Source organism: Aspergillus campestris, assembly GCF_002847485.1.
Source record: "Aspergillus campestris IBT 28561 chromosome Unknown P168scaffold_13, whole genome shotgun sequence".
Taxonomy (NCBI): domain Eukaryota; kingdom Fungi; phylum Ascomycota; class Eurotiomycetes; order Eurotiales; family Aspergillaceae; genus Aspergillus; species Aspergillus campestris.
Genome location: NW_020194348.1, coordinates 56,526 through 79,065, shown reverse-complemented (window position 1 = coordinate 79,065; position 22,540 = coordinate 56,526). Strand labels below are relative to the sequence as shown.

Here is a 22,540-nt window from a genome sequence, read left to right as displayed (position 1 = left end):
TCGACGCAGTGATTTCCGCTGCCACCGTGTTGCCTGCTTAAGAGATTGCTGAAGGAAGAGTCGAGTCATGGTGGACGATAGGGACAGTTTTATAACGGTGAAGAGGGGAATAATGCTATCAGCATGATAAACAGTGATAAGTAAACCCCAAGCGTTTGAGTAGCCTGCCCCTCATTCATCTTGAAGGTGATCGACATGATAACCAGTCGCTGATCCTTGCTAGGCTGACTAGCAACGCCGATTTGCCCAAGCGCCGAGGGCGAGTGGGGTCGGATAGGCCATCCAACCCGAACCATCGAGTGGCTGCAGAACAAATCTTGATAACTATCATCTATGCATCGCACTTCGTCCCGACGATTCTGTTTACTCTAGATAAGGGCGAGAACAAGCATGGGCCGCCATTGCCTGAAACTACCGAGTATCGAAGGAGAGACTAGGGCAACGTCTATCCCATGACCATTGCTAATCAGGGGTGTTGGATATCTATAGTTAACTCTAGGAAGCCATGCATGATAGGTCGTATCCCCCGGCAAGTACTTATACCAGTTGACATTGATGAATATTAGAGAAGTGCGAATAGGGTAGCTAGCTATATAATCCATTACTGTGGGAGCCAATATGGTGGGTGTGGCAGTTCCATGCTTGATTTTACGTACATGTATCATGGTTGGTTTGTGGATCAATGACAAGGTCCATCGATGGATCTGTGAGTCTTTAAATTGTAAAACCTACTCTGATACATGAACACCTGGTAATACTATGCCGCTATTTCTTGCTTCTATCTTGCCGGCGTTGGGGCCAGCATCCGGCCCTCGACGGCCAGAATCAAACATAGACTCAACACGAGACCCATTCCAACATATCCCTAATAACAATTTGATCGCATTACAATTTGGTCGCATTTGGTCAAGGTTAGTAGACGAAACCAGGCTGATCATGACTTGTCTATACAGAGATCATATACGATGTCAGTGAGCTGCGTATATTGGTACTCTCTGACGCTACTATGTCGGGCTGTCACTATAATGGACGCTCCTATACATATTCATGGAAAGAATGGATCATGCATGTAATTCACCATCCGTAGTGGACTAAATACCAATAGCATAATTTCACCCTTCATCGGTCACAAAAAGGAATATAATGGAAGATCGAGAGTGTAAATATCTGTGGAATCCATCCACACCGCGAACACGAGCCATTCTGAGGTGGGTCAGTAAGGGGGGCGTCAGAGAATCCAATCACGGCTCAGATATGGATACAATTGCTAGACATTCAGACCTCTGAGGAATCCAGGTATACATGTTTCAAAGATCAACCATGCAGAATTGAAGGTTGGTCAATCACACAGCACGCCTAACGAAAAGGCAGGTTTGCTTTTGGGATGAACCAAGGTTTTCTATATTGAGATACAGCGTCTACTGGACACATCATATCTATAAATAGGACGGTCTTCACATTCTCCATGTAGCAGCCACAGCTTGTTCAAATTATACCAAACGAAGACGATAAGGCCAGCCAGTCAGCAATCCTTCGCGATCACGACTTGGACATGGTCCACCACGAGTGGAGCCAGCCGCTTCAGCCCCCTACCTGTCTCATACCTGGGACGTCGTTCCCTTGCATTGTGGATTGGAGTTGACCTGGCGGAAATCTAGCTGGGCGACCCACATGGAATGTGTGATGGCCTATCGGATCGTCCCATCCTGCCCTACCCCGTATTGTAGCCCTCGCGATTTGTCGTGCCGCGCCTCCCCGTCGCTGGGAAATGTCGATCCCATGGGCGGCCTGACGGCATCGACCATCATCTATTTGTGGTGGTAGGAGGCCTTGATGGGGACGATTGTCACCCTGGTATGGATAGACATTTTCTAGACAGCGAGATGGCAGCACAACGCAGTCGAGCTGGCAGACCGACGACGGGTATAAAGCCCGTCATTGCACCTGGGCTGAAGATGGTCTCCTATGCCAACCACAGAACTGACAAACTTCTACCATCGCCAAAAGATCCAACTCCAGAGTATCATTTACAATGAAGACCTCCGTCATCGTCGCTACCATCGCCTCCCTGGCCTCCCTGACGGCCGCGTTTGACGTCGCTGTCACCTTCCGCGGCGGCCGTGGAGAACGGTTCGGCCAGTCCTTTCCCACTGATGCCTCTAGCCATGCCATTAGTAGGTGTTTCCCTTCCCATGTATACCCACGTGGTATGGAGCAAAAGACTAACAGTTTAGCCAATCCGATGATCGTCTTCGAAATCTCCTCTCCCGGAGGAGGATTCTGCACCTTTGTCGGTGCCGAGGGTGAAACCGTAGTGATTTACGCGGAGGACAGGAAGAAGCTGAAGAAGCCCCAGCGAATGGTGCGCGGATCGTGCGACAATGTTTAGTTGGTCTTGGATGATGTTACACAACAGACATGGATAATGTCGGCGATGGTGTATGAGACTGAATCGCGTTAATGGGTGCATTAGGATGATTTGAAATATCAGTCTAGTGCTTTGCTACTTTGCTCACTATCTTCCGATCACTCTCAAGACCGTTCGAAAACCGGTAAAATCATTGTGGACCCTTAGTCTCCTACGGCAGTACATATCCCCCGTCAATAATCACGTCACTCCCCGTCATGTACGTAGAGGCATCGCTAGCCAGATACAAATACAGGCCTTTAATTTCCTTGGTGTGGCCCTGACGTCCCAGCACCGTCATTCGGTACGCCTCCTGTACCGTCTCTGTGCTCGCGCCCATCTTAGTGTCGAAGAATCCGGGGGAAACAATATTGACGCGGGCGAATTCCCGCCACTCCCGAGCGAGAGACTTGCCGAAGTGCGTGATGAACGCCTTGCTGGCGTTGTAGACGGGTTGGTCCACCGGGACGTTGACGATCTGGGCGCTCATGCTGGACGTGATGATCAAGTTGCCGAAGCCCTGGCGCTGGAAGACTTCCCCGGCGTATTTGGCACAATACAGAACGCCATCAACTGGCAGAGTCAACTGATTGTACCTCATGGGGGTCGTAGATAGTGGTACTTACCATTCACCGACATCTGCTTGCGGTATTCCTCCAGAGTTTGTTGCAGAAGTGGTTTCGAGATTGCCATCCCTGGATAACATATGAGTACAGATATAGTATCCTGGGGAGAGATGGTCCTTGCCCGCGTTAGCGATAAAAACATCCATTTTCCCAAAATCATTCACAACTTCCTGGATTTTGCTTTGGACAGTGTCGGGATTTGACACTAGACACCTGTTAGTATGGCTACCAAGCGATTGAAACCCAGGGTTCGGCGACTCACCATCCACCTTGTACGCGGTGGCCTTGACATTATGTTCCTGGGACAAGGACTGGGCCTTGGAAACTGCCACGTCGTTGCTAACCACGTTATTCACTGCTGAATGGAAGGCCATGGATAGACATACGAGTTATACCACATGGCAAGGTCAGCCCCCGCTTCAGCCATGGCTTCGGCCACAGCATATCCGATGCCATCGGCGGCGCCCGTGATCACCACCACCTTTCCCCGCAGGGAGAATTGTTCCAGGACGTTGGTAGGGGTGTTGGGGAAGGGTCGGGGAAATCCCTCCCTCACAGTTACACAATCTTGCAGGGTCATAGACATATTGATCAGGGTACTTCTCACTGGCAGGGGAAGTCAAGGAATGAAATAATGAGGATGGGTTGGTGAATGCGGGGATCATGCATCACCAAACATTGGAGATGCCCCACCATTGCTCGGAAGAATGTCCGCCGCCTGACCCCACCATGGTTGAACACTCTTTTTCCCCTGGATAGTTTGACAGCGGAGCATGCGTCTGGTTGAGCACAGTAGTCACCAGTTTACTGGAACCAACCGAGTCACCTTCAGACCAACCGACCGTCGACTAGCGATGGCTTATACAGTGATCTATCCCTCACCAAACCAACTTAGCAACAAAAGATGCCGTCGCGCTCAATATGGGGTTACTCACAAAGCTGGAAACTGTGATAACATGTCCTGTAGTTGAGTGGTGATTCTCTTCTTTCAGCACGACAGATGTACTCCACGCACCAGGTGCCTACCAGATGACTATTTATGGATGGTGTTATGTTACTAGCCATCGTATACGTAGAGCGCTTTGCAGAGGGACGTGATGCGATTCTAAGATGGGGTTTTTTATTGATAAGAAGTTTCTCCTATATTATGACTCTCAAGAGAGATACCAGGGAGAAGGCCATGTGTGTCCCAACCTCTGCTCTGCTTCTCTTGATCATCCTTTTCCAATGGCGTGACAATTTTGCCATCCAGAGTGTTACACCCTGTGAGATTTCCTGCGCCAGGCCCTCAATAAGGACTATTGCTAGACTCTTAACTTGGCACATGGACCATCTGTGGGAAGAGAACATTGGATGGTCATAAGCATCCGCCCATCCACGCTGTCTCAATGGATCTTGAGGCAGCCCTTGATGAACGCCGTGCACATGTGGCGTTCCGTGGTTAGACCTTAATGTCCACGCCGGAGTCATCATTTGATGGGCTCCGAACGGCCGTCAACATGCCTGTCTTTAACCCTTCTGGAATTTCGCGAGCCGCAGCATAAGAGATAGTGAACCCCTTGTTATGTAGAAAATCCTGTACCTGTTCTCGACAGCCGTTGAGGCCGGTTACTTCGACCAGCACATGGCGCACTCGCCACCAATCTGCCTCGTCTATCCCCCGAAGTACCGACATTTCCGATCCCTCCACGTCGATCTTCAGTAGGTCGATAGCGTCTCCTTTGTCCACATACCTACCCAAGCAGTCTGACAGCCGGTGAACGGGAACTTCAACCTCGACAGGGTCTCGAAACCAGCCTTCCACCTTAACGACTCCAAAGTGTTCCCGCAGAATCTCTTGGTCGCGCACCTTGTCCATGGCCCGCAGCGTCGAGTTGCCCGGGACGTTTGGATAGTACGTTAGCGTAGCCGTGTGCCTATCCGCTCCAAGCGCACAACGATGTGCTGCGACGCCGGATGCCCCATGTAGGTCGAGATTGCGAGTCAAGACATCGAAAGTTTCAGGGGCTGGTTCGAAAGCTAGGATCTGTGCCCCTGGGTGCCGTTGTTTCATGTATAGAGAGAAGAGTCCGATGTTGGCACCGACGTCGACAATCAGCGGTTCTGATGGGAGATCAGGGCCTCCGTAGCTGCGATCTTGAAAAATCTCTCGGTAGATGAAGCGCGCTTCGTCCACTCCACTGGCGTAGCAGTGGAAGTCGCCACCCAAGTGGACCAATTCCGGAGCCATGGTGTGAAGTGCGTCGCGAGGATGCGACTTGTGCTTGAGAGAATGCGACTGAGTATGCACTCTGACCCCACAAGATAGGCACGCTTTGTAATTGTGTAATCTAGAGGTTTCGCGCCGTTTGCGATGTGGTACAAGTTGCTTGGTCGGATTGGTAAGCCCTGGAATTAGTACCTCCAACCCAGACTGAGGTCGTACAAAAGAGAATCAAGAGTGACAGTTACAGGGCTGCTGTGGGAAGAAACAAATTATCGGTCAGGGCGTTGATGGTTGATAATGAGCAAGAAGGCCTGTCACCTGACTACTGGGTAGGATGACTCCTGCTCTTCCCTCCTTTGCAACTTCCAGTCCTCTTCTCAACACATCTGTTCGGTCAATCTTACCAACTGTTCTGACGGTATCTCAGGCATGTTATCCAGGAATTTGAATACCGCGTGATGAAATGAAAAAAAAAAAGGTTTCAGGATGTCAACTGAGTTCCTGGTGGATATTCGTCGTCAAGAAATCATGCAATGTAAAGCAACATCGGACACAAGAAATATAACTCGGGGCAAAACGCCAATACGGCAATAACATAGAACTATCAGCGACTAATAAGCCTCTTGGCAGGTCCAGCGTGCCTTAAGACGACTCATAACTCGGTACAGAGATGTCGATACGCAATAACAGATGGGAACGGGCAAACATCAACCACACTCCGTACCCTCCCGAGAAAACCACATATATCCCAGCTCATCAGTCAACTAACTCGAACTTGACTGACCTGTCCACTCCAAACACGTCCTTCCAGTCGTCCCAAAGCTTCTCCAACTCCACCCGATATTGAAAGTGTAACTCCTCGATATACTTCTCATCCGGGTCATATCGTTGCTGCTGAACCGGAATTGGCTTCCCGACAACCACATTGAGCGGCTTACGATGAGGACAGAAGATATTGAAGCGCCCGGTAGAGAACGCGACCTTGTGGCCGACCGACCACTCCCATAGTTTGGCAAGGGGAATGAGCAGTCGCGACGATTTTACGTCAACCCGGTCGAACAGCTCATTCTCGCCGAAGCCGATGACTGGAACCAGCTCCGCTCCCGTCGAAACCGCCACTCGGATGAAACCCTTGCGGATCTTCACTACGACCCCCATTGTTCCAGGCTCCGCTATGTTGTATTCGCGGCTGCCGCCCACCGTGATGGTGATAGCGCTGCCCATCCCACGTCCATCGTGCCCGTTCTTCGTTAGGTGGCGGATGCACGAACTCCGCGACACACCACTGGCTCCAGCTCCGAGCAGGTATTCCCGGAGGAGGGGCTGGTAGAAGAACTCATCTTTGACCAGAAGGGTGTTGGTAATGCCAGGGAACAGCTGCGAGAACCCCGCACAGTCTGCAGCCAGCGCCCCCATGGCTCCCCGGAACGCCACACCGTGGGGGTGATATCCAAACACGTACCGTTTCCCTGGGGACAACTGAGTGGATCGATACAGGCGCAGAGGGAAGTAAGCGGCAAAAGCTTTCCAGATCCACGACGTACGGAACGTGTCATTTCGTAAAGGGAGGGTGCCTGTGGTGTGTGCCTTCGCCACAAATTTAATGTAAAGAATATAGAGCAGGGCAATGAGTCGCAGACGGGGCACCAAAAGCATCGAGTACCCGATGAGAGGTAGCATGCACCATGTGTTGCAGAGAGCGGTAACAAGGAGAGTCTCGGCAATGTCAGTGGAGAAGGGTCTGTATTCGTCAGTCTCTGAGCTAGGCACAGTATAGAAAGGGGACGGACTTTGACGAATCTTTGCCTACGGGCTTGGGAGGATCGACCGTTTGGAGGATCATGCCGGCATTGTTCTTGACCTCGTACAGCTTGCACTGAGGGTCGCCAACATTGAGCTTAGGCATGTCCATGGACATTTTCTCCGGGTTCCGCGCGATTTCCACGATCTTTTCCGCCCCGGCCACACGTCCCTCCTTCTTGTGGCACAGCTTCGACAGTTCCACCGACTTTTCCTTGTACGCCTTGTTGCTCATCACTTTCAGCAATGCCTTGCTAAGCTCTTTGCCGTCGATGTTGGGAGCCCGAGACCGGTTTCCATATACGCCGACCCCCAGCCATTCGGCTCGAGCGGCATTCTCGTAACAGTCTTGCCATGCGGGAAGGATCACGTGGGGGACTCCATTTCTGTATGGGTTAGATATTGGGGATGATGTAGACCAGCAGGGAAGGGGAAGGGAGACATCGCACTCACTGGATAGCTTCATACCAGGAATTGGCACCGCCATGGTGGACGGAACAGATGATTTGGCCTGTCCGTAGCATGGCCATAGGTTCCACTTGAAACCACGACTGGATGCGCGCCCGATCCTCATCCACTTCCTTCTGGAGAATTTGAATTGCCCGGTGATATATACCATCCTCATCGTGCGGGTGCGGGGGTAGTTTCCATAGGACCTGGGTCTCCTCTCCCTTCCAAGAATCGAAGAACAACTTCAATCCAGTGGCAATATTTTCCGCCACGTGGGGGTCTGGTGCATACAATGTGCCCAAGTTCACCAAGATTGTGGGACCTCGATTTAGCCATGTGGCCATCTCCGGGTCCTGCTTTTCGACAGACGCCGTGGGCAGGAGGATCGGCCCGCAGGGCATGATGTTATCTGGCACATCCATTGGCCAGTCGAGTTCCTTCAATGCGGGCGTCAGGTGGAACCGGTCTGGCCGCCAAGAGTCGGCAAAAGGGAATCGACCGTGAATCTTGTTACGAATACGCCAATCGCGAATTTCGCGTCGACGTCCGCTGCCGTGATACATCTTCGCTGTTTTAAGGGCGGCGAGGGTGTTGAACGGAATTTGATGCCATGGGAGGGGATAAGGGAAGCCAGTCCCGGGGCTTGAGGGTGTCAGTAAAATCATTGAAAGAGAAAGTCCAAGAACTTACAGAGGGTATTTCCACAGGGCAGCTGAGCCCTTTTGCAGCCCCAGCACGATATGTGTGAGAGACGTGGTGTTGATCAGGATGGCTGTGTATCCCGCATTGAACGCCGCATCGCGGCCCATCAGGAAGAAAAAGTCCGACGCGATAACCGACGGCTGCACGCTCTTGATGACTTCGATGCAGCAGTGGTATATGTCGACATATTCCTCTTCGGTCCATCCCCAGATATCCTCGCACAGCGACTGGAAACCAAGAACTGCGCCGTGGTAGCCAGGAGGATGGAACGCCCCTCGTTTACCGGTGCGAATGAAGACATCCGTGTTTGAGGGACCCCGGAGCGGATGAAAGTGAACTCTTGATCGAAAAGTGTCATTGTATGCGTCAGAATTGTCGTTCAACAGCTTTTCCAACCGTTTCTCCAGTACAGGAAACGAGGCAATGTGCACGTCCACATCCCCGCGCACCAGTAGCTCATGAGTCATGGCCAGAATGATGTTTGTCTGACCATGCTCGCTGTTGGCGAGAAACAGAACGCTCACATCGGCCATTGTGGACGTAATTGATGGGTAGGAATGGAGTATGTCAGTGACCCGCCTATTGGCAGAAAAGCGCTACCACAAGAAGACCCGATAAAAAATGTGGTTTAAGATGCCCGATATTTGGGCTTGCTGACAGAAGGGAAAGAAAAGCCGAGAAATAAAAAGCAATGGAAAGTTAGATCAGGGGAGGAGGGGAACGGGCCACAACTACCAACTATATTCATCTGTCGCGTCGCTATCAATGACCTTGGTGCAGATCGTTATGTCTAATAAATGGGATTAGGAACCTTCACACCTCCAGATCGCCGACAGAAATCTAATAAGCGATGTTTCAACCTTCTGACAACCGAGAAGACCCGACCCATGAGCCGATTCATGGCAGGATCCTGAGGCACCTGGTGTACGCCGAGGCTGTTTCGAGCACTCGCCAGGAAGGTGAATGACCCACCTGATAGTCGGAGGGGAGGTGAACAGCGTCCGTTCGGAGTAGGTGATGCCCTGGTTTGACTACGCCTTGGCCCTTGTGAGAGGGGAGGGGGGTTGATGGGGTAGATGTGATATCCGTTGCGAGATAAATAAGATGGCAAACATACCGTTCGAGGGCAAGGACGAGAAAGAAAACGTACACCCCACTATACCAATTGCTGCTATCAGTATGGTGTTTCTTGCTGTGGCCCTTCCTTCGGGGCAGATGCCCGAGTTCTATTATCCCTCAACTACTATCACCTATGCAGCTATTGCTATATTCGTGGTATGTCAGGCACACCTTTTACAGCACGTACTATGGTCATTTCGTTGAATTAACATGAGGCCAGGGCATGTCCCTTCTGTCCCTTTATGTCCAGCTTCTGCCAAAGGGACCCGTCATCAAGGACGTTCCGGGTTCGTTCCTGGATCTCTTTTTCTGTGGCGTAAGTCCCCACATGAGCCAAGAAAGCACACCTTCTCACATACATTGGCATAGGTCATTACCAAAATATCATTCGTGACCGGGAGGAGCGCTCACCATTTCCACTCTCTCCATCTATCCTATGGTGATAAACATCCCCACCGTTCCTCAGAACCCCGCTAACTGTGAGCAGGGAAGATCGCACGGTTTAGTCCAGGGCAGGCCACAACAAACACGCTCAAGGCCCTGCGAAACATTTACGGTGGCGGGTCTGGAAAATCTACACCGTTCCTCAAAACAGGGTTCTACAAGAATATCTCGCGACAGAACATATTCACTGCCTCGGACACTAGATATCATGGGTCAGTGCGCAAGCTGTTCGGGCCCTCCCTGACCCCTGGAAGCATGCAAGCACATGGGGGAGTGATCCGTGGGTGTGTGCTGCGCCTGCATGACGTGATCCAGGCCAAATTAGCGGCAACCGATACACTGACGCTCAATGAACTGTTCTACTGCCACTCGGTGGATACGGTGTCCGAAGTCCTGCTAGGAAAGCCGCTAGGATGCCTGCAGCGGGGCAAGCCTTACTTCTGGACAGAGCAGCTGCCGCGGATCTTTTTCTGGGCAACTATCCGAGACCAATTCCAAGGATCCGGGGTCCCCACGATGATCAAGTGGATGCTGCGACGTCTTCTACGCAAGGGAATTCGTGCCCGCAGCGAGCAGGCACGGATGCGGTTGATCAACGAGTAAGCCGATGTTCATCTTCCCCCGCATCCCCGGCCAGTCGGTCTAACACATGCAACTTTTCAGACAACTACGTGCATCGCACCATCGCCGCGATATCATGGTTGAAGTGATGGAGCGTGCAGGGACCAGCGACCTCCCCGAAGCGGAGATAGCGGAGAACTTTAGCGCTATCATGTTGGCTGGCTTCCATACTACCCAGAATGCCCTCTGTGCCGTCATCTACTTCGTCCTGACACACCCGGAGTCTCATGCAAAATTACTCCGGGAATTGCAGACCGCGTTCCACTCGGCAGAGGATGTCTCCTGGGAAGTGGCCCAGCAACTGCCGTACCTTGACGCGGTAATTACAGAGGCGCTTCGGCTGTATCCCCCCGTTCCCATGGGTGGACCGCGTGTGTCGCCAGGGGCGTATGTGGATGGAACATACATCCCTGCTGGGGTAAGTTGCTTGTCCGACCTCACCTCGCTATCACTAACATTTGTACCACTACTGCAGACGGAAGTTGCCACTTCCTTGTTCTCCCTGCACCACAATCCGGAGTATTTCAACGCACCATACGAATTTATTCCGGAGCGTTGGACGGAGCCAGGATCGACAGATCGCAAGGAAGCGGTCCAGCCGTTCTTAGTCGGGAGTCGGGCTTGTATTGCCAAATACTTTGCCAAGCAAATGCTCCAGTTGACCCTGGCGGCCTTCTTTCTGGACTTTGATGCGGAGTATGTGGGGAAGGTGAAGGACTGGCAGCGCCAGAGCCCGTGCTACGCATTTTGGGAGCTGCCAGATTTGCGGGTGAGATTGAAGCGCCGCGAGAGGGCCGCCTGAGTCCATCGAACTCAGCCGGTGCCATGGTCGAAACCGACCCACTGTTACTTTACTCCGCATTGCTTGTTAGATCTCTGAGTTTCAAATTGAAATTGACCTCTGTTTTGGCCTCGTTCGGCAATTGTGATATTGGGGCACAGGTCGGTTGACAAGACGATGGAAACGGGAGAGAAAATCATCATTGGATCGTAAAATTCCTGCCCTGTTTGAAACATTTACCCTGCCCTGTAGAAACTAGATTGGTGATTATCGTCCCCTTGCTTCGCTCGGCTGGGGCATGGCTGGGGAAGGCGATGCAGGTTAGAGCACGATACCCTAAAGAGAACGCAGTGCGCGAGTGAAGAGCGGAGAAATCCTCAGTCTAGACTCTTCATGGCATCGACCCGGCACATGAAACGCGTTACAATCGCCGAGGAACGTGCTTGACCGGCCCCATAATTTGATTCTCGGTATATCTAAGGTTATCATTCGCCGCGCTATCGGTCGATCCCTTCTCCCTTGCCCCTGACCCCGTCTTCCTCGGCCATCGGACTCCACGGGAGTTCCCTTGGCTTTTCACTATCCATCGTGCCAAACTTAATGTTTCCGCTACCCCGGTAGTGAGTTTGATAAGGAGTCCCACCCTGGTCGTTATGAAACCTTGTTCCTGCAAAGTCGCTCCGAAATGTCCCTCACCCCTCACTATGTCGATCCTTCACGTGCAGATCCTGGGATCGCTGGAGTCGAGTTGAAACGCGAGGAACCACTAGGAAAGCCAAGGATATCAACACGAAGCCAATTCGGTTGCGGCATCATAATATGGCTTATAGAGAAACACCAGGATGCAGGAGCCGAAGTTTCGCGGGATAGATGTGATCCTTCCGAGGATATTGGGGTGTTCACGTCATGAAGGCCTCATCTTTACCGCTGCCCGGGACTTCGTGCATTGCCCCTGAGCCATGTGATGATTCCAATCCCCATTGGGTGCATCCTTCGATAATGTCACCTACACACTGCCATCAAGGACATCCGAGCGGCCGCCGTCCCAACCGCGCTCCATGTAGGTGCTGTTCCCACATGTGGTAGGGTTCCCGTCAACTTGTCATCTTCACCTGGGCGAAGCTTTCCCCCCTATCTGTCCGTGCACTGGCCATACTCAGTTCCTAGTGACTGAAGCGGCCGATGTATGATGTGTTCGATAGAACTGTAGAGATTCCCCGTAATCGAAAAATGGACGATACGGAATGGCCCTCGTTTATGGGGCTCCAGCAGGTATGACATGAATCCATTGCGATGGATCCACAATGGCAACTAACGACGTCCAACAGTCCACCAAGCCCAACGGCACAAGCAGCGAGAGTGCCATCCTAGAAGCCCAAATTTCCGCCCCAGTGTCCAAGGTGGGCTTCTTTGGTATATACCGGTATGCCAGTCGAGTGGACCTAGTTATAATAGGTTTCAGTTGCGTCTTTGCCGTCGCAGCGGGCGCTGGGCTTCCTATCTTCACGGTACTGATCCCTCTCTCGCTGTTGCTGTCATGGAATAACTGACCGCCACGCTCAAGGTTCTATTCGGAAACCTAACCTCGACTTTTCAAGACGTCGCTACGCATCAGATGACTTATGATGACTTCTATGATGAACTGACTACCAACGTTGTATACTTTGTTTACCTTGCTATTGGGGAGTTCCTCACTGTCTGTCTTGCGACCGCTGGCTTTGTATACACCGGCGAACATGTGTCGCAGCAAATCCGCATCCAATATTTTCGCGCTATCCTACGGCAAAATATCGCCTTCTTCGATAACCTCGGAGCCGGAGAGATCACCACGCGCATCACCGCAGATACCAACCTAATCCAAGACGGCATCTCTGAAAAGGTCAGCCTGGTCTTGTCAGGGCTCGGGACGTTCGTAACCGCGTTTATCATCGCATATATCGTGAGCTGGAGGTTAGCTCTGATTTGCAGCGCCACCTTGGTTGCCTTGCTGTTGATAATGGGCGGTTGTTCTGCCGCCATGCTGGTCTACAGCAAGGTTGCGTTGGAGAGTCAGGGGCGCGGCGCCAGCTTGGCGGAGGATATCCTGGACTCTATCCGGACGGTCGTGGCGTTCGACGCCCAGGAAACTCTGGCTCGTAAGTACGAGTCCTATCTCAAGGAGGCGGAGCGACCAGGCATGAAGTCGCAGTTGACTTTCGTCGCCATGGTCGGCGCCATGCTCTGTGTGATGTACCTAAACTACGGTCTCGGCTTCTGGATGGGATCCCGATTTCTCGTCAACTCGGAGAATCACGTCAAAGCCGGAGACATCCTGACTGTGTTAATGGCGATTATCCTGGGGTCATATAACCTGGGGAATGTCGCCCCACATGGACAAGCACTATCAACGGCAGTAGCCGCTGCATCTAAGCTGTATACGACCATCGATCGTCACTCGCCCCTCGATCCATCTTCGTCAGTTGGAATCAAATTAAACACCGTACTCGGAGACATCACCCTACGCAACGTTAGACACATCTATCCCTCCCGCCCCGAGGTAGTTATCGCCGATAACCTAAATGTGGACATCCCCGCGGGGAAGACAACAGCTTTTGTCGGGCCCTCCGGGTCAGGCAAGAGTACCATCATTGGTCTCCTCGAGCGGTTCTACAACCCCGTTGCAGGGACCGTTTCCCTCGACGGCCATGACATCGCGACGCTAAACCTCCAATGGCTGCGACAACAAGTGTCCCTAGTGTCACAGGAGCCTCGCCTATTTGCCGCCACCATTGCTGAAAATATCCGGTTTGGCCTGGTAGGCTCCGGATTAGACACTCAGCCCATGGGACAGGTACAGAAACATATCGAAACGGCGGCGCGGATGGCTAATGCGCATGACTTTATCTTGGCGCTTCCTCAGGGGTATGATACCCACATCGGGCGTTGCTCGCTGTCAGGGGGGCAAAAGCAGCGCATCGCCATTGCGCGAGCCATCGTGAAGAACCCGAAGATCTTGCTGCTCGACGAAGCGACATCCGCTCTCGATACTAAGTCAGAGGGACTAGTGCAAGCTGCACTCGACAACGTCGCCCAAGGCAGAACGACCATCATGATTGCACACCGTCTCTCCACGATCAAAGATGCACACAATATCATTGTCTTGCGCCACGGGAAAATTGTCGAACAGGGTCCTCATCAGAAATTGATGGAGCAGGATGGCGTCTATCGTGACATGGTTGAGGCGCAGCAGATCAAACACAGAAATATGCCTCCCTCGCCGAACCGGCTGACGGCCAAGTTCCGGATGAGCCGCTCGTATCTCCAGGACGATGACGATGATCTGAGCGATGACGCCTACGAGATGATCTCCATGAGAACAGATGACGAGTCAGACATTGGCTTGCAAGGGGGCAAGAAGGTAGCGCGCCCGGTTTCTAGGATGTCCTTGCCATCCTTTCCACATGGGACAAAGAGAACAAGACCGTATTCCATTTGGACGTTATTTAGATTCCTCGCGTCATTCAACAAGCCTGAGAGGCCTTTCCTCGTCCTCGGACTCTGTGCGTCCGTTCTGGCCGGTGGGATCCAGCCGTCGCAAGCAGTGTTGTTTGCCAAAGCCATCACCACGCTAACCCTTCCCGAGTCGCAATACGGAAAACTCCGCGATGATACGAACTTTTGGTCACTCTTTTTTCTCATGATTGGTCTGGTGACTCTAATCCTGTACAGTTTACAAGGGGCCCTGTTCGCATACAGCTCCGAGCGCATGGTATACCGTGCGCGAAGCCGAGCCTTCCGCGTCATGCTACAACAAGACATCCCTTTCTTCGACCGACCGGAGAACTCCACAGGTGCCTTAACGGCGACCCTTAGTGCTGAGACGAAACAGTTAGCGGGGATCAGTGGTGTCACGCTGGGGACGATCTTGATCGTCTCCGTTAACCTCGTAGCATCGCTAGTGGTAGCCCTGATCATGGGATGGAAGCTGGCCCTCGTCTGCATCTCCGCGGTCCCAGTACTATTAATGTGTGGATTCGTTCGCGTATCCATGCTCGATAAATTCCAGCGACGCGCAAAAAAGGCGTACCAGCAATCCGCCAGCGCAGCCTGCGAGGCGGCCAGCGCCATTCGCACGGTAGCTACCTTGACCATGGAGAGTGAGATCCACCGGTCCTACGAGGTACAGATCCGCCAGCAGTTACGAAGCGACATTCTCCCTATCATCAAATCGTCCCTTCTCTACGCTGCTTCCCAGTCTCTCCCGTTCATGTGCATGGCGTTGGGCTTTTGGTATGGCGGGACCCTTTTCGGCCATCATGAATACTCCCTCTTTAAATTTTACGTCTGCTTCAGCGAGGTCATCTTCGGCGCCCAGGCTGCGGGGACGGTGTTCTCCCATGCGCCCGATATGGGCAAGGCCAAGCATGCGGCAGCGGAGTTCAAACAGCTATTCGACAGTGCCTCGGGGATTACTGCCCACCATGCTGGCACGCATGTGCGGGAAATGCAGGGGCTCATTGAATTCCACGAGGTGACCTTCCGCTATTCCACCCGTCCGGAGCAGCCTGTTCTGTACAGACTAAACCTGACGATCAAGCCGGGCCAATACGTCGCGCTAGTTGGCCCAAGCGGGAGTGGAAAGAGTACAGTCATCGCGCTCCTCGAGCGGTTTTATGATGCCACCAGAGGGAGTATCTGCGTGGATGGTAGAAATATCCAGACAGTGGACACGGCGTCGTACCGGAACCACATCGCCTTGGTGGGGCAGGAACCGGCCCTATTCCAGGGGACCATCCGTGATAATATCCTGCTGGGATGTGGGTCCGCTGATATCACCGAAGAGACCGTCATCAAAGCTTGTCGGGAATCGAACATTTATGATTTCATCGTGTCGTTACCGTTAGTCTACCTCATTCCATCCCATTCCATATACTCACCAGTAGCAGACAAGGGTTTAATACGATCGTCGGCAGCAAAGGGGGCATGCTCTCCGGCGGCCAAAAACAGCGCGTTGCCATTGCCCGGGCCCTCATTCGCGATCCCAAAATCCTCCTCCTCGACGAGGCGACCTCAGCGCTGGATTCCGAGTCCGAGAAAATTGTCCAAACCGCTCTAGATGCCGCCTCTCACGGGCGCACGACGATTGCGGTCGCTCACCGACTTAGCACCATTCAACGTGCGGACGTGATCTACGTGCTGGACCAAGGAGGGGTCGTCGAGTCCGGGACGCATACGCAACTTATGCGACGGCGTGGGCGATATCACGATTTGGTAAATCTTCAGAATCTGACTTGATTTTGGCGGTTGGCGTTGGGATACATTGCTGTTAGGGGTCTTTTTTGAGCTATCGCTTTTGATTTGAATGGCATACACTTTGATTCGGAATAGGACATATCACACTTTCCGCTATGGATTTTGTCGCAGCCATATGGTAATAGCTTTGTTTCATTCAAACAGCCATAAAAGTCCTCCTATTTAAAAAAGCCTCATCCTTACACCTCTCGTCAATTCCTGACCATTGGTCGGTGTGTATGACGTCATCGTTGGCACGCTACCCTTACATCATCCAGCGTGGTATTTATCCTGACTTCTCTCGAGACTGTTTCAACCCCAAACCGTTTCTACATCCTCCTAATAGCCAACTATCATGGCTCGCATATTCATCACCGGCTCCAGCGACGGAATCGGTCAGGCCGCTGGAAAGATCCTCTCAGACCGCGGCCACTCCGTTGTTCTCCACGCTCGAAACGCAGACCGCGCCGCCTCGACCCGCCAAGCCGTTCCCAACGCCGAGGCGGTCTTGGTCGCTGACCTACGGTCTATTTCTGAGACGAAAAAACTCGCCGAGGAAGCGAATGCCTTGGGCTCGGGGTCGTTCGACGCCGTCATCCACAATGCCGGAATTGGCTACGGCTCCACGTCTAGCCGTGAGATTACCGCCGACAAGATCTCGGCGGTCTTCTCCGTCAATACCCTCGCGCCATATATCCTCACCTGCTTGATGAAGAAGCCCAAAGAGCGCCTGTTGTACATGAGTTCCGATAGCCACTATGGTGGGGACGAGTCGCTCCGGAACGTGACGCAGTCGCACTCGTACAGCGACAGTAAACTACACGCTGTGATGTTGGCCAACGCCTTCTCGCGCCGGTGGACCGATCTCCAGGTGGTGAGTATGCACCCTGGTTGGGTCCGCACGAAGATGGGAGGATCGATGGCGCCGGGTGGGATGGACAAGCCGGCCAAAGCGCTGGCCGATTGGGCCGCGGGGCAGGGGAGCCTGGCGAGTTTGGAGAGTGGGACGTTCTTCACCACCCGAGGTGCCGAGGCGCCGCACCCCGGGGCTGGCAATGTCAAGCAACAAGAACAGCTCTTGACTGTCTGTCAGGAGGTTTCTGGGGTTTCCATCCCTGGCGAATAGATAGCTGGAACGGTGTCCCAGCCACTTGATACTAGATGTTTCTAGATGATTAATGCCATCACTCTCTGTCGTTCTCGACTGTCAACAACTTACCAAGCTATCTGAATCTAGTCGGAGACGTCTTTTTGCTCACTGGGGCCATTCGGGGGTTCATTGCCTGTTGCGCGATAGTTGGAATGGGGGAAACGAAAGGCAACCATTCCACAAATATAAAATTGCTGATTGTGAATCATATGCTCAATCCACTCGCGTTGTAGGGTTTGGCCAACGTTGGTGGATGTCCCGGGCAGCGTGAAGCGCGAACCGCATGCCCATCCCTCCTTCGGGATCTGCGTTCGCGAGCATATTTCACTGGAATCCCCAGTCATGGATAAGGATTTGCAGACAAACAACCACACAGAGCACCACAAAACAACAACATCTTTGTCTCGGGTCAGCGCGGGTGATATAGGGTGGTATGGGATGGTAAGCCATCTCCCACGAGGCCCCATTCTGGTCTCACCCGGTCAACACTCATCCCCTCACTATCACTGTCTTATTGACGACAAATATTCCCAGTGGTTATTCTGCGATGTAATAGCGTATCTCCATGCGTCGAGGTCACAAAGGAACCTGCGAGTAGTATCGAGTGGTGGCCTTCCGCGGGCCGCAAATGGGTATCAATAGGATGATCGCCAACAAAGACTTGCATCAATAGCACTTGCATTAGACTAGGACCACCCCGGTATGGATCAACGACTTGTTCATGGTGATCAAAAGCTTCAATTCCGGCTGACACCCTTATGCTCGCACAGTGGCCGGGATCTCCGCATGGGCACCACGCCGTAATGCGCCACCGGATGTGGTCAAAGAGTCGCTGCATATCTTGTCGACGGCAGCGGTTCTTCTAATATATAAATAACACCTTTTTCTGGACAAATCCTCCATCGTGGACAAAACACTCCCTGACCGATTACTATCTTTTTCCCTTCCAATCTGTCAACGTGCACTCCGCTGGACCGGAACTATGCAACTCAATCCATCGATCTTGTTCGCGAGCGCGACCCTCTTCCTTGCAGTCCAAGGACTCCGGTGTAACAACAGTCCGGAGGATGGCGACTGCTACTGGGTGGGATCCGCGCCCAACTGTGGCAGCACCAAATTCCAGATTTACGAGGTGGACCAGTGGGACATGCTCCTTGAAACGACCGAAGACATGAATGAGCGTAAGCTCATGAAGAATGGCCGGATTACCCGCAGCTGTTACAACGCATATGGGAACATGTGTTTTTCTGGGTACAAGCGACTGTGGTGCTCGTAAGTGTCATTCGGAGCGTCTTGAATTGGGTGCGATGCTGACTTGGGTGTCCACATTCAGGAAGTATTAAGCGTCATGGTCGACGGATCGCCCAGGCACTAGGTCTTTGCATGCTTCCCATCTTCTTCCACACCAGTCTTCGTTGGGGGCGCGATTTCTCACTCTCTGTCTCTCATTCAGCATTTCTTATTGGAACCGAGTCCGGATGTGGGGAATGCAGGCCATGTGGAGTTTGTCTGGGGATATGACCCACCCAGGTCCACCCCATGGACTTTGGCTATGTGGGTTTCGACTTAATATGCAATAATGTTCGCACCGCGTCTCGGCTCCGTTGCTTCTTTCGCAAGGGGATCCACCTTGCACACTGCCATGTTATTCTCCCGAGTGGCTGACCCTGTGATGGGTGGCCGGTGGAATGTTTTCGTCCTTTGTATGCTTTCCAATTTCTAATGTATAGAGACGTGTTCTCGGTAATCGTAACATCAATGTCGGAATAGGCTGATCAGAGCATTTCCCTCCGCGGGACCATTGCGTATCGTCCATCAAAAAGGTGTGTGTCTCAGTGTGATCAAGAGCCTCCGACAAAACCAGGGATCGGTGTAGGGGTTGCCTGAGATGCCGAGGTAGGTATCGCCACCGGGTCCAGCACACACTAGTCCCGAAGAGGCAGGACTGCAGGGTTGAAGCACGTGCCACTTGGCCGACATCGGAAGAGGCACGATGCCTAGTCTGAATGGAATTCCTATGGTTGAGAATTTGGTGTGAATTGTTGAGTGTCTATTGATTAAGTTTGCCTCCTGAGCGCTATACTCTTCAGAGTTCGTAAATACTAGGTTGATATGGGTTTGGGTTGTAGAAGTTGTTGATAGACCTTTGGTTATGGTAATCCCTGGCAAATATATATTTCTTCATGGCGCACTCAATAACCACCCAAATTAATTGTGATTGGCCCTTTGTAGGAGACCAAAATGGTCACAGGTCTTTAAATACGTTACCCGTTTAGGAAGAGAAGTAGGAATATTACTGGATTGATTGACAGGACTGACCATAATTTGGGAGATTGGAAAATGGCAATGATTGTGATGACCGTGAAGAGATATTAAGAAATCCAATAATTAGCAATATAAAGAAAGGAGGGGAATTGTATCTTATGGCTAGTGGATTTCGGTCATTGCAGCCGCATCTATATATATTGAAGTTGTCTTAAACCGACTGTTAGTGCCTTGCTCTATAGAGGTCACCTCACTCATTTACTACGGGCGCCTCGCCAATGAATACATTCTCAATTTACTCCCATAAACCATAGACTTGAACAAAAAGGTATCTTTGGCACTAATTGACATCAAATCTATACAAAATCAAACCACCGCCGCAGGATCGCGATCAACCCGTCCCCGCTGCCTGGCATCTGATGCAGTGATATCAGAGAGACATCTACGAGTTGTCCGCGCACGACCACGCGGCCGATCCGCCGGACTTGGCATAACTCTCCATGATCGTGATGATCGACCCGTAGGTTCCTCCAATCATCAGGAACGTCCCCGACACGATGACAAAGACACACCAGGCGACCATCAGCTTCCATTGCATCGACTTGGGCCCCGGTGTATGCCAGTTATCGTAGAGCCACATACCCGCCATGGGTTGGAAACACATCGGCGTGCCAAGCAGCGCACCCACCAAGGACACCAGGTCGCTGAACACGGGGATCGCGCTGGCGATGATGTAGGCGATCAGGGCCACGCCAGCCGTGCAGCTGATCCACACCACCCAATGGGTGAGCGTGTTGGCAGCCAGGTGGCGCGTGCCGCTGAGGATGCGCACGAAGACGTACTTGGCCGTGATCTGCACCCGGTCCTATTAGCACTGATCGTCACGACGGAGCGGAAGAAACTTACGTGGACGAAGAGAAGGGTGCTCGCCAACAGCCCCGGCAGGGCGAATCCGTAACTGACGATCTTGATCGTGGCACCGCCCGAACCCAGCGCGGGCGAGGCAACGTACGAGCCGCAGAAATAATACATGACGATGCCGATGATCAGGTAGAAGGCCGTCACGACGACTTGGCACATAATCAGGGCGCGGTTGTAGTGGGTCGGGTCCCGCATCTCGGACGCGATAGAGAAGAAGGCCGGGGTACCAGCGTAGGCAAAGACGATGGTGGTGAGAGCCGTGATGGCTTGCGTGAAGGTCGCTTCGCTGTTGATGATCTTGTAATCGGAAACCCAGACGCCGTCGTGAGGTGCCGACGCCGGGCGGTCTTGGACGCCGACCGCGATGGTGACGATGAGGACTAACTCTGTTAATGTGGATCGAGGGGAAGTGGGATCAGGAGCACTGACTGGAGGCCAGAATGGAGAACAGACCCAGCCACGCCAGCCAGGAAATGCGCCCGAGGGTCTGGATACTGCCGAACATGAATCCGAAGATCGCGGCAATCGCCACCCACACTGCCGTACAGGTCGCGTGGCTCGAGACTGTGTTTAAACCGATGGAGAGACCCAGCATGCCGGAGCCAGCAACAAACGTCCACCCTAGTTAGGAGCAGTCAGCACATGGTTGGGTATTGATTTCCTCCCCCCGGTCCCACTCACAGAGGCAGAATGCGGCGCCCAACACGATCCGTCCCGTTTTCCCAAATAGCAAGTGTCCCACATCATCAATACCGTAGACCTCGGGATGTCGGAGCTTGAAGACGCCGATAATGTAGTCCGACCATGTGGTGATGCCGCCGATGGCCAACAAGCAGATCACTCCTGGCACAATTCCCAGGGCATCGAAGGCGACCGGTATCGAGAGGACCCCAATACCGATCTGGGATTTCATCATGAGCACGGCCGAGCCCAACCATCCAACCTAAGTAGACTCCTGTTAGCGACGTCGAGGCGTGCATGAGATCCGTGAGCCTTACACTCCGATAGTCAGGACCGTCCTCGCCCATTTCTCCAAAGACGGCATCGTGGGAATAACCCGGCGCGTCCGCCATCTCGCCGTACTTGGGGTCCATGGGACCTAACGTCTCGTGCTCTTTCTTTTCTGACATGTTGGCCGACGCAGGATAAGGAGGAAGGAGGGAGAAGAGAAGGAGCAATGGTGTATTCACAGTGACATTCTGACACTCTGCGGGGGAGAGGTGGGTGCTGATCCTCTTAAGTATGCACGACAGTCAATTTGGGAATCCCCACCGGGCCGGTCACCAGACGCAGTGCAACCAAACCGGTCGGTCGATCTTTCTTGAGTTGGTCAGTCCCTTGGGGGCCCCTGTCAACTCCGTCGACTGCTGGGCCTTCTGCAGGATCCGAACGCGGAGGATGCCGCGTGAACTGGAGGACCATCGTGGATTCTTCGTCTCTTCCATGCGTTCGACAGCACCCTTGCATTCGCTGGTATTCTCCCCATTGCCTGGATCCTGGGCTGCTTTTTCTGGTTCAGCCCCTGCGTGGCTTCGCTTTCTCCAGCGGTCAGCGTGGGATTCGGGTCCATTTCTCCACCGACCCCCGTCTGCCTAGCAGCGTTATCCACTTGGTGCGTGTGGAAGGAGCAGACACGCACCAACGCCCTGGGGTAAATAGTCAGACTGCGATAACTATCGTGGTCTGCAATGGCCATGCAGGCAGCGTTGTTTTGCCCCCCCTCCATTTAACACTAAATTGTGGGTCCCCACCGCGCCCCAAATGGCTGACTGACGAT

General features: G+C 52.8%; 9 protein-coding genes across 9 annotated transcripts; 5 read left to right on the top strand and 4 right to left on the bottom strand.

The window, feature by feature from the left end:
* Positions 1 to 1,545: 1,545 nt before the first annotated feature.
* P168DRAFT_330037 (uncharacterized protein) lies at positions 1,546 to 2,505 on the top strand. Its single transcript, XM_024841537.1, has 2 exons — positions 1,546 to 2,174; positions 2,235 to 2,505. Exons 1-2 carry the CDS (start codon positions 2,033 to 2,035, stop codon positions 2,387 to 2,389), a joined length of 297 nt encoding a protein of 98 aa, XP_024689282.1. The 5' UTR covers positions 1,546 to 2,032; the 3' UTR covers positions 2,390 to 2,505.
* A 74-nt stretch (positions 2,506 to 2,579) lies between these two features.
* P168DRAFT_259294 (NAD(P)-binding protein) lies at positions 2,580 to 3,700 on the bottom strand (the record flags this gene model as incomplete). The annotated part of the gene is made up of 5 exons (XM_024834626.1): positions 3,420 to 3,700; positions 3,296 to 3,372; positions 3,155 to 3,238; positions 3,034 to 3,102; positions 2,580 to 2,980 (listed from the first exon to the last, which is right to left on the bottom strand). Exons 1-5 carry the CDS (start codon positions 3,617 to 3,619, stop codon positions 2,580 to 2,582), a joined length of 831 nt encoding a protein of 276 aa, XP_024689281.1. The 5' UTR covers positions 3,620 to 3,700.
* Positions 3,701 to 4,176: 476 nt separating this feature from the next.
* Positions 4,177 to 5,298, bottom strand: P168DRAFT_293153 (FkbM family methyltransferase). Its single transcript, XM_024837746.1, has one exon. The coding sequence runs from the start codon at positions 5,261 to 5,263 to the stop codon at positions 4,475 to 4,477; it is 789 nt and encodes a 262-aa protein (XP_024689280.1). The 5' UTR covers positions 5,264 to 5,298; the 3' UTR covers positions 4,177 to 4,474.
* A 363-nt stretch (positions 5,299 to 5,661) lies between these two features.
* On the bottom strand, positions 5,662 to 8,724 carry P168DRAFT_275115 (Diacylglycerol acyltransferase family; the record flags this gene model as incomplete). The annotated part of the gene is made up of 4 exons (XM_024835470.1): positions 5,662 to 6,980; positions 7,030 to 7,425; positions 7,493 to 8,131; positions 8,180 to 8,724. The coding sequence occupies 4 exons, from the start codon at positions 8,722 to 8,724 to the stop codon at positions 5,996 to 5,998; spliced, it is 2,565 nt and encodes an 854-aa protein (XP_024689279.1). The 3' UTR covers positions 5,662 to 5,995.
* A 646-nt stretch (positions 8,725 to 9,370) lies between these two features.
* P168DRAFT_242879 (cytochrome P450) lies at positions 9,371 to 11,177 on the top strand (the record flags this gene model as incomplete). Its single annotated transcript, XM_024833830.1, has 6 exons — positions 9,371 to 9,463; positions 9,531 to 9,626; positions 9,680 to 9,749; positions 9,795 to 10,353; positions 10,418 to 10,793; positions 10,851 to 11,177. 6 exons carry the CDS (start codon positions 9,371 to 9,373, stop codon positions 11,175 to 11,177), a joined length of 1,521 nt encoding a protein of 506 aa, XP_024689278.1.
* A 1,209-nt stretch (positions 11,178 to 12,386) lies between these two features.
* P168DRAFT_335456 (putative ABC multidrug transporter) lies at positions 12,387 to 16,606 on the top strand (the record flags this gene model as incomplete). The annotated part of the gene is made up of 4 exons (XM_024841715.1): positions 12,387 to 12,428; positions 12,485 to 12,664; positions 12,721 to 16,034; positions 16,082 to 16,606. 4 exons carry the CDS (start codon positions 12,387 to 12,389, stop codon positions 16,428 to 16,430), a joined length of 3,885 nt encoding a protein of 1,294 aa, XP_024689277.1. The 3' UTR covers positions 16,431 to 16,606.
* A 176-nt stretch (positions 16,607 to 16,782) lies between these two features.
* On the top strand, positions 16,783 to 17,553 carry P168DRAFT_321752 (NAD(P)-binding protein; the record flags this gene model as incomplete). The annotated part of the gene is made up of 1 exon (XM_024840503.1): positions 16,783 to 17,553. One exon carries the CDS (start codon positions 16,783 to 16,785, stop codon positions 17,551 to 17,553), a length of 771 nt encoding a protein of 256 aa, XP_024689276.1.
* A 1,006-nt stretch (positions 17,554 to 18,559) lies between these two features.
* Positions 18,560 to 18,920, top strand: P168DRAFT_321751 (uncharacterized protein; the record flags this gene model as incomplete). The annotated part of the gene is made up of 2 exons (XM_024840502.1): positions 18,560 to 18,849; positions 18,911 to 18,920. 2 exons carry the CDS (start codon positions 18,560 to 18,562, stop codon positions 18,918 to 18,920), a joined length of 300 nt encoding a protein of 99 aa, XP_024689275.1.
* A 1,364-nt stretch (positions 18,921 to 20,284) lies between these two features.
* P168DRAFT_299598 (uncharacterized protein) lies at positions 20,285 to 21,893 on the bottom strand (the record flags this gene model as incomplete). The annotated part of the gene is made up of 5 exons (XM_024838355.1): positions 20,285 to 20,695; positions 20,749 to 21,149; positions 21,193 to 21,384; positions 21,445 to 21,706; positions 21,762 to 21,893. The coding sequence occupies 5 exons, from the start codon at positions 21,891 to 21,893 to the stop codon at positions 20,285 to 20,287; spliced, it is 1,398 nt and encodes a 465-aa protein (XP_024689274.1).
* Positions 21,894 to 22,540: the final 647 nt, after the last annotated feature.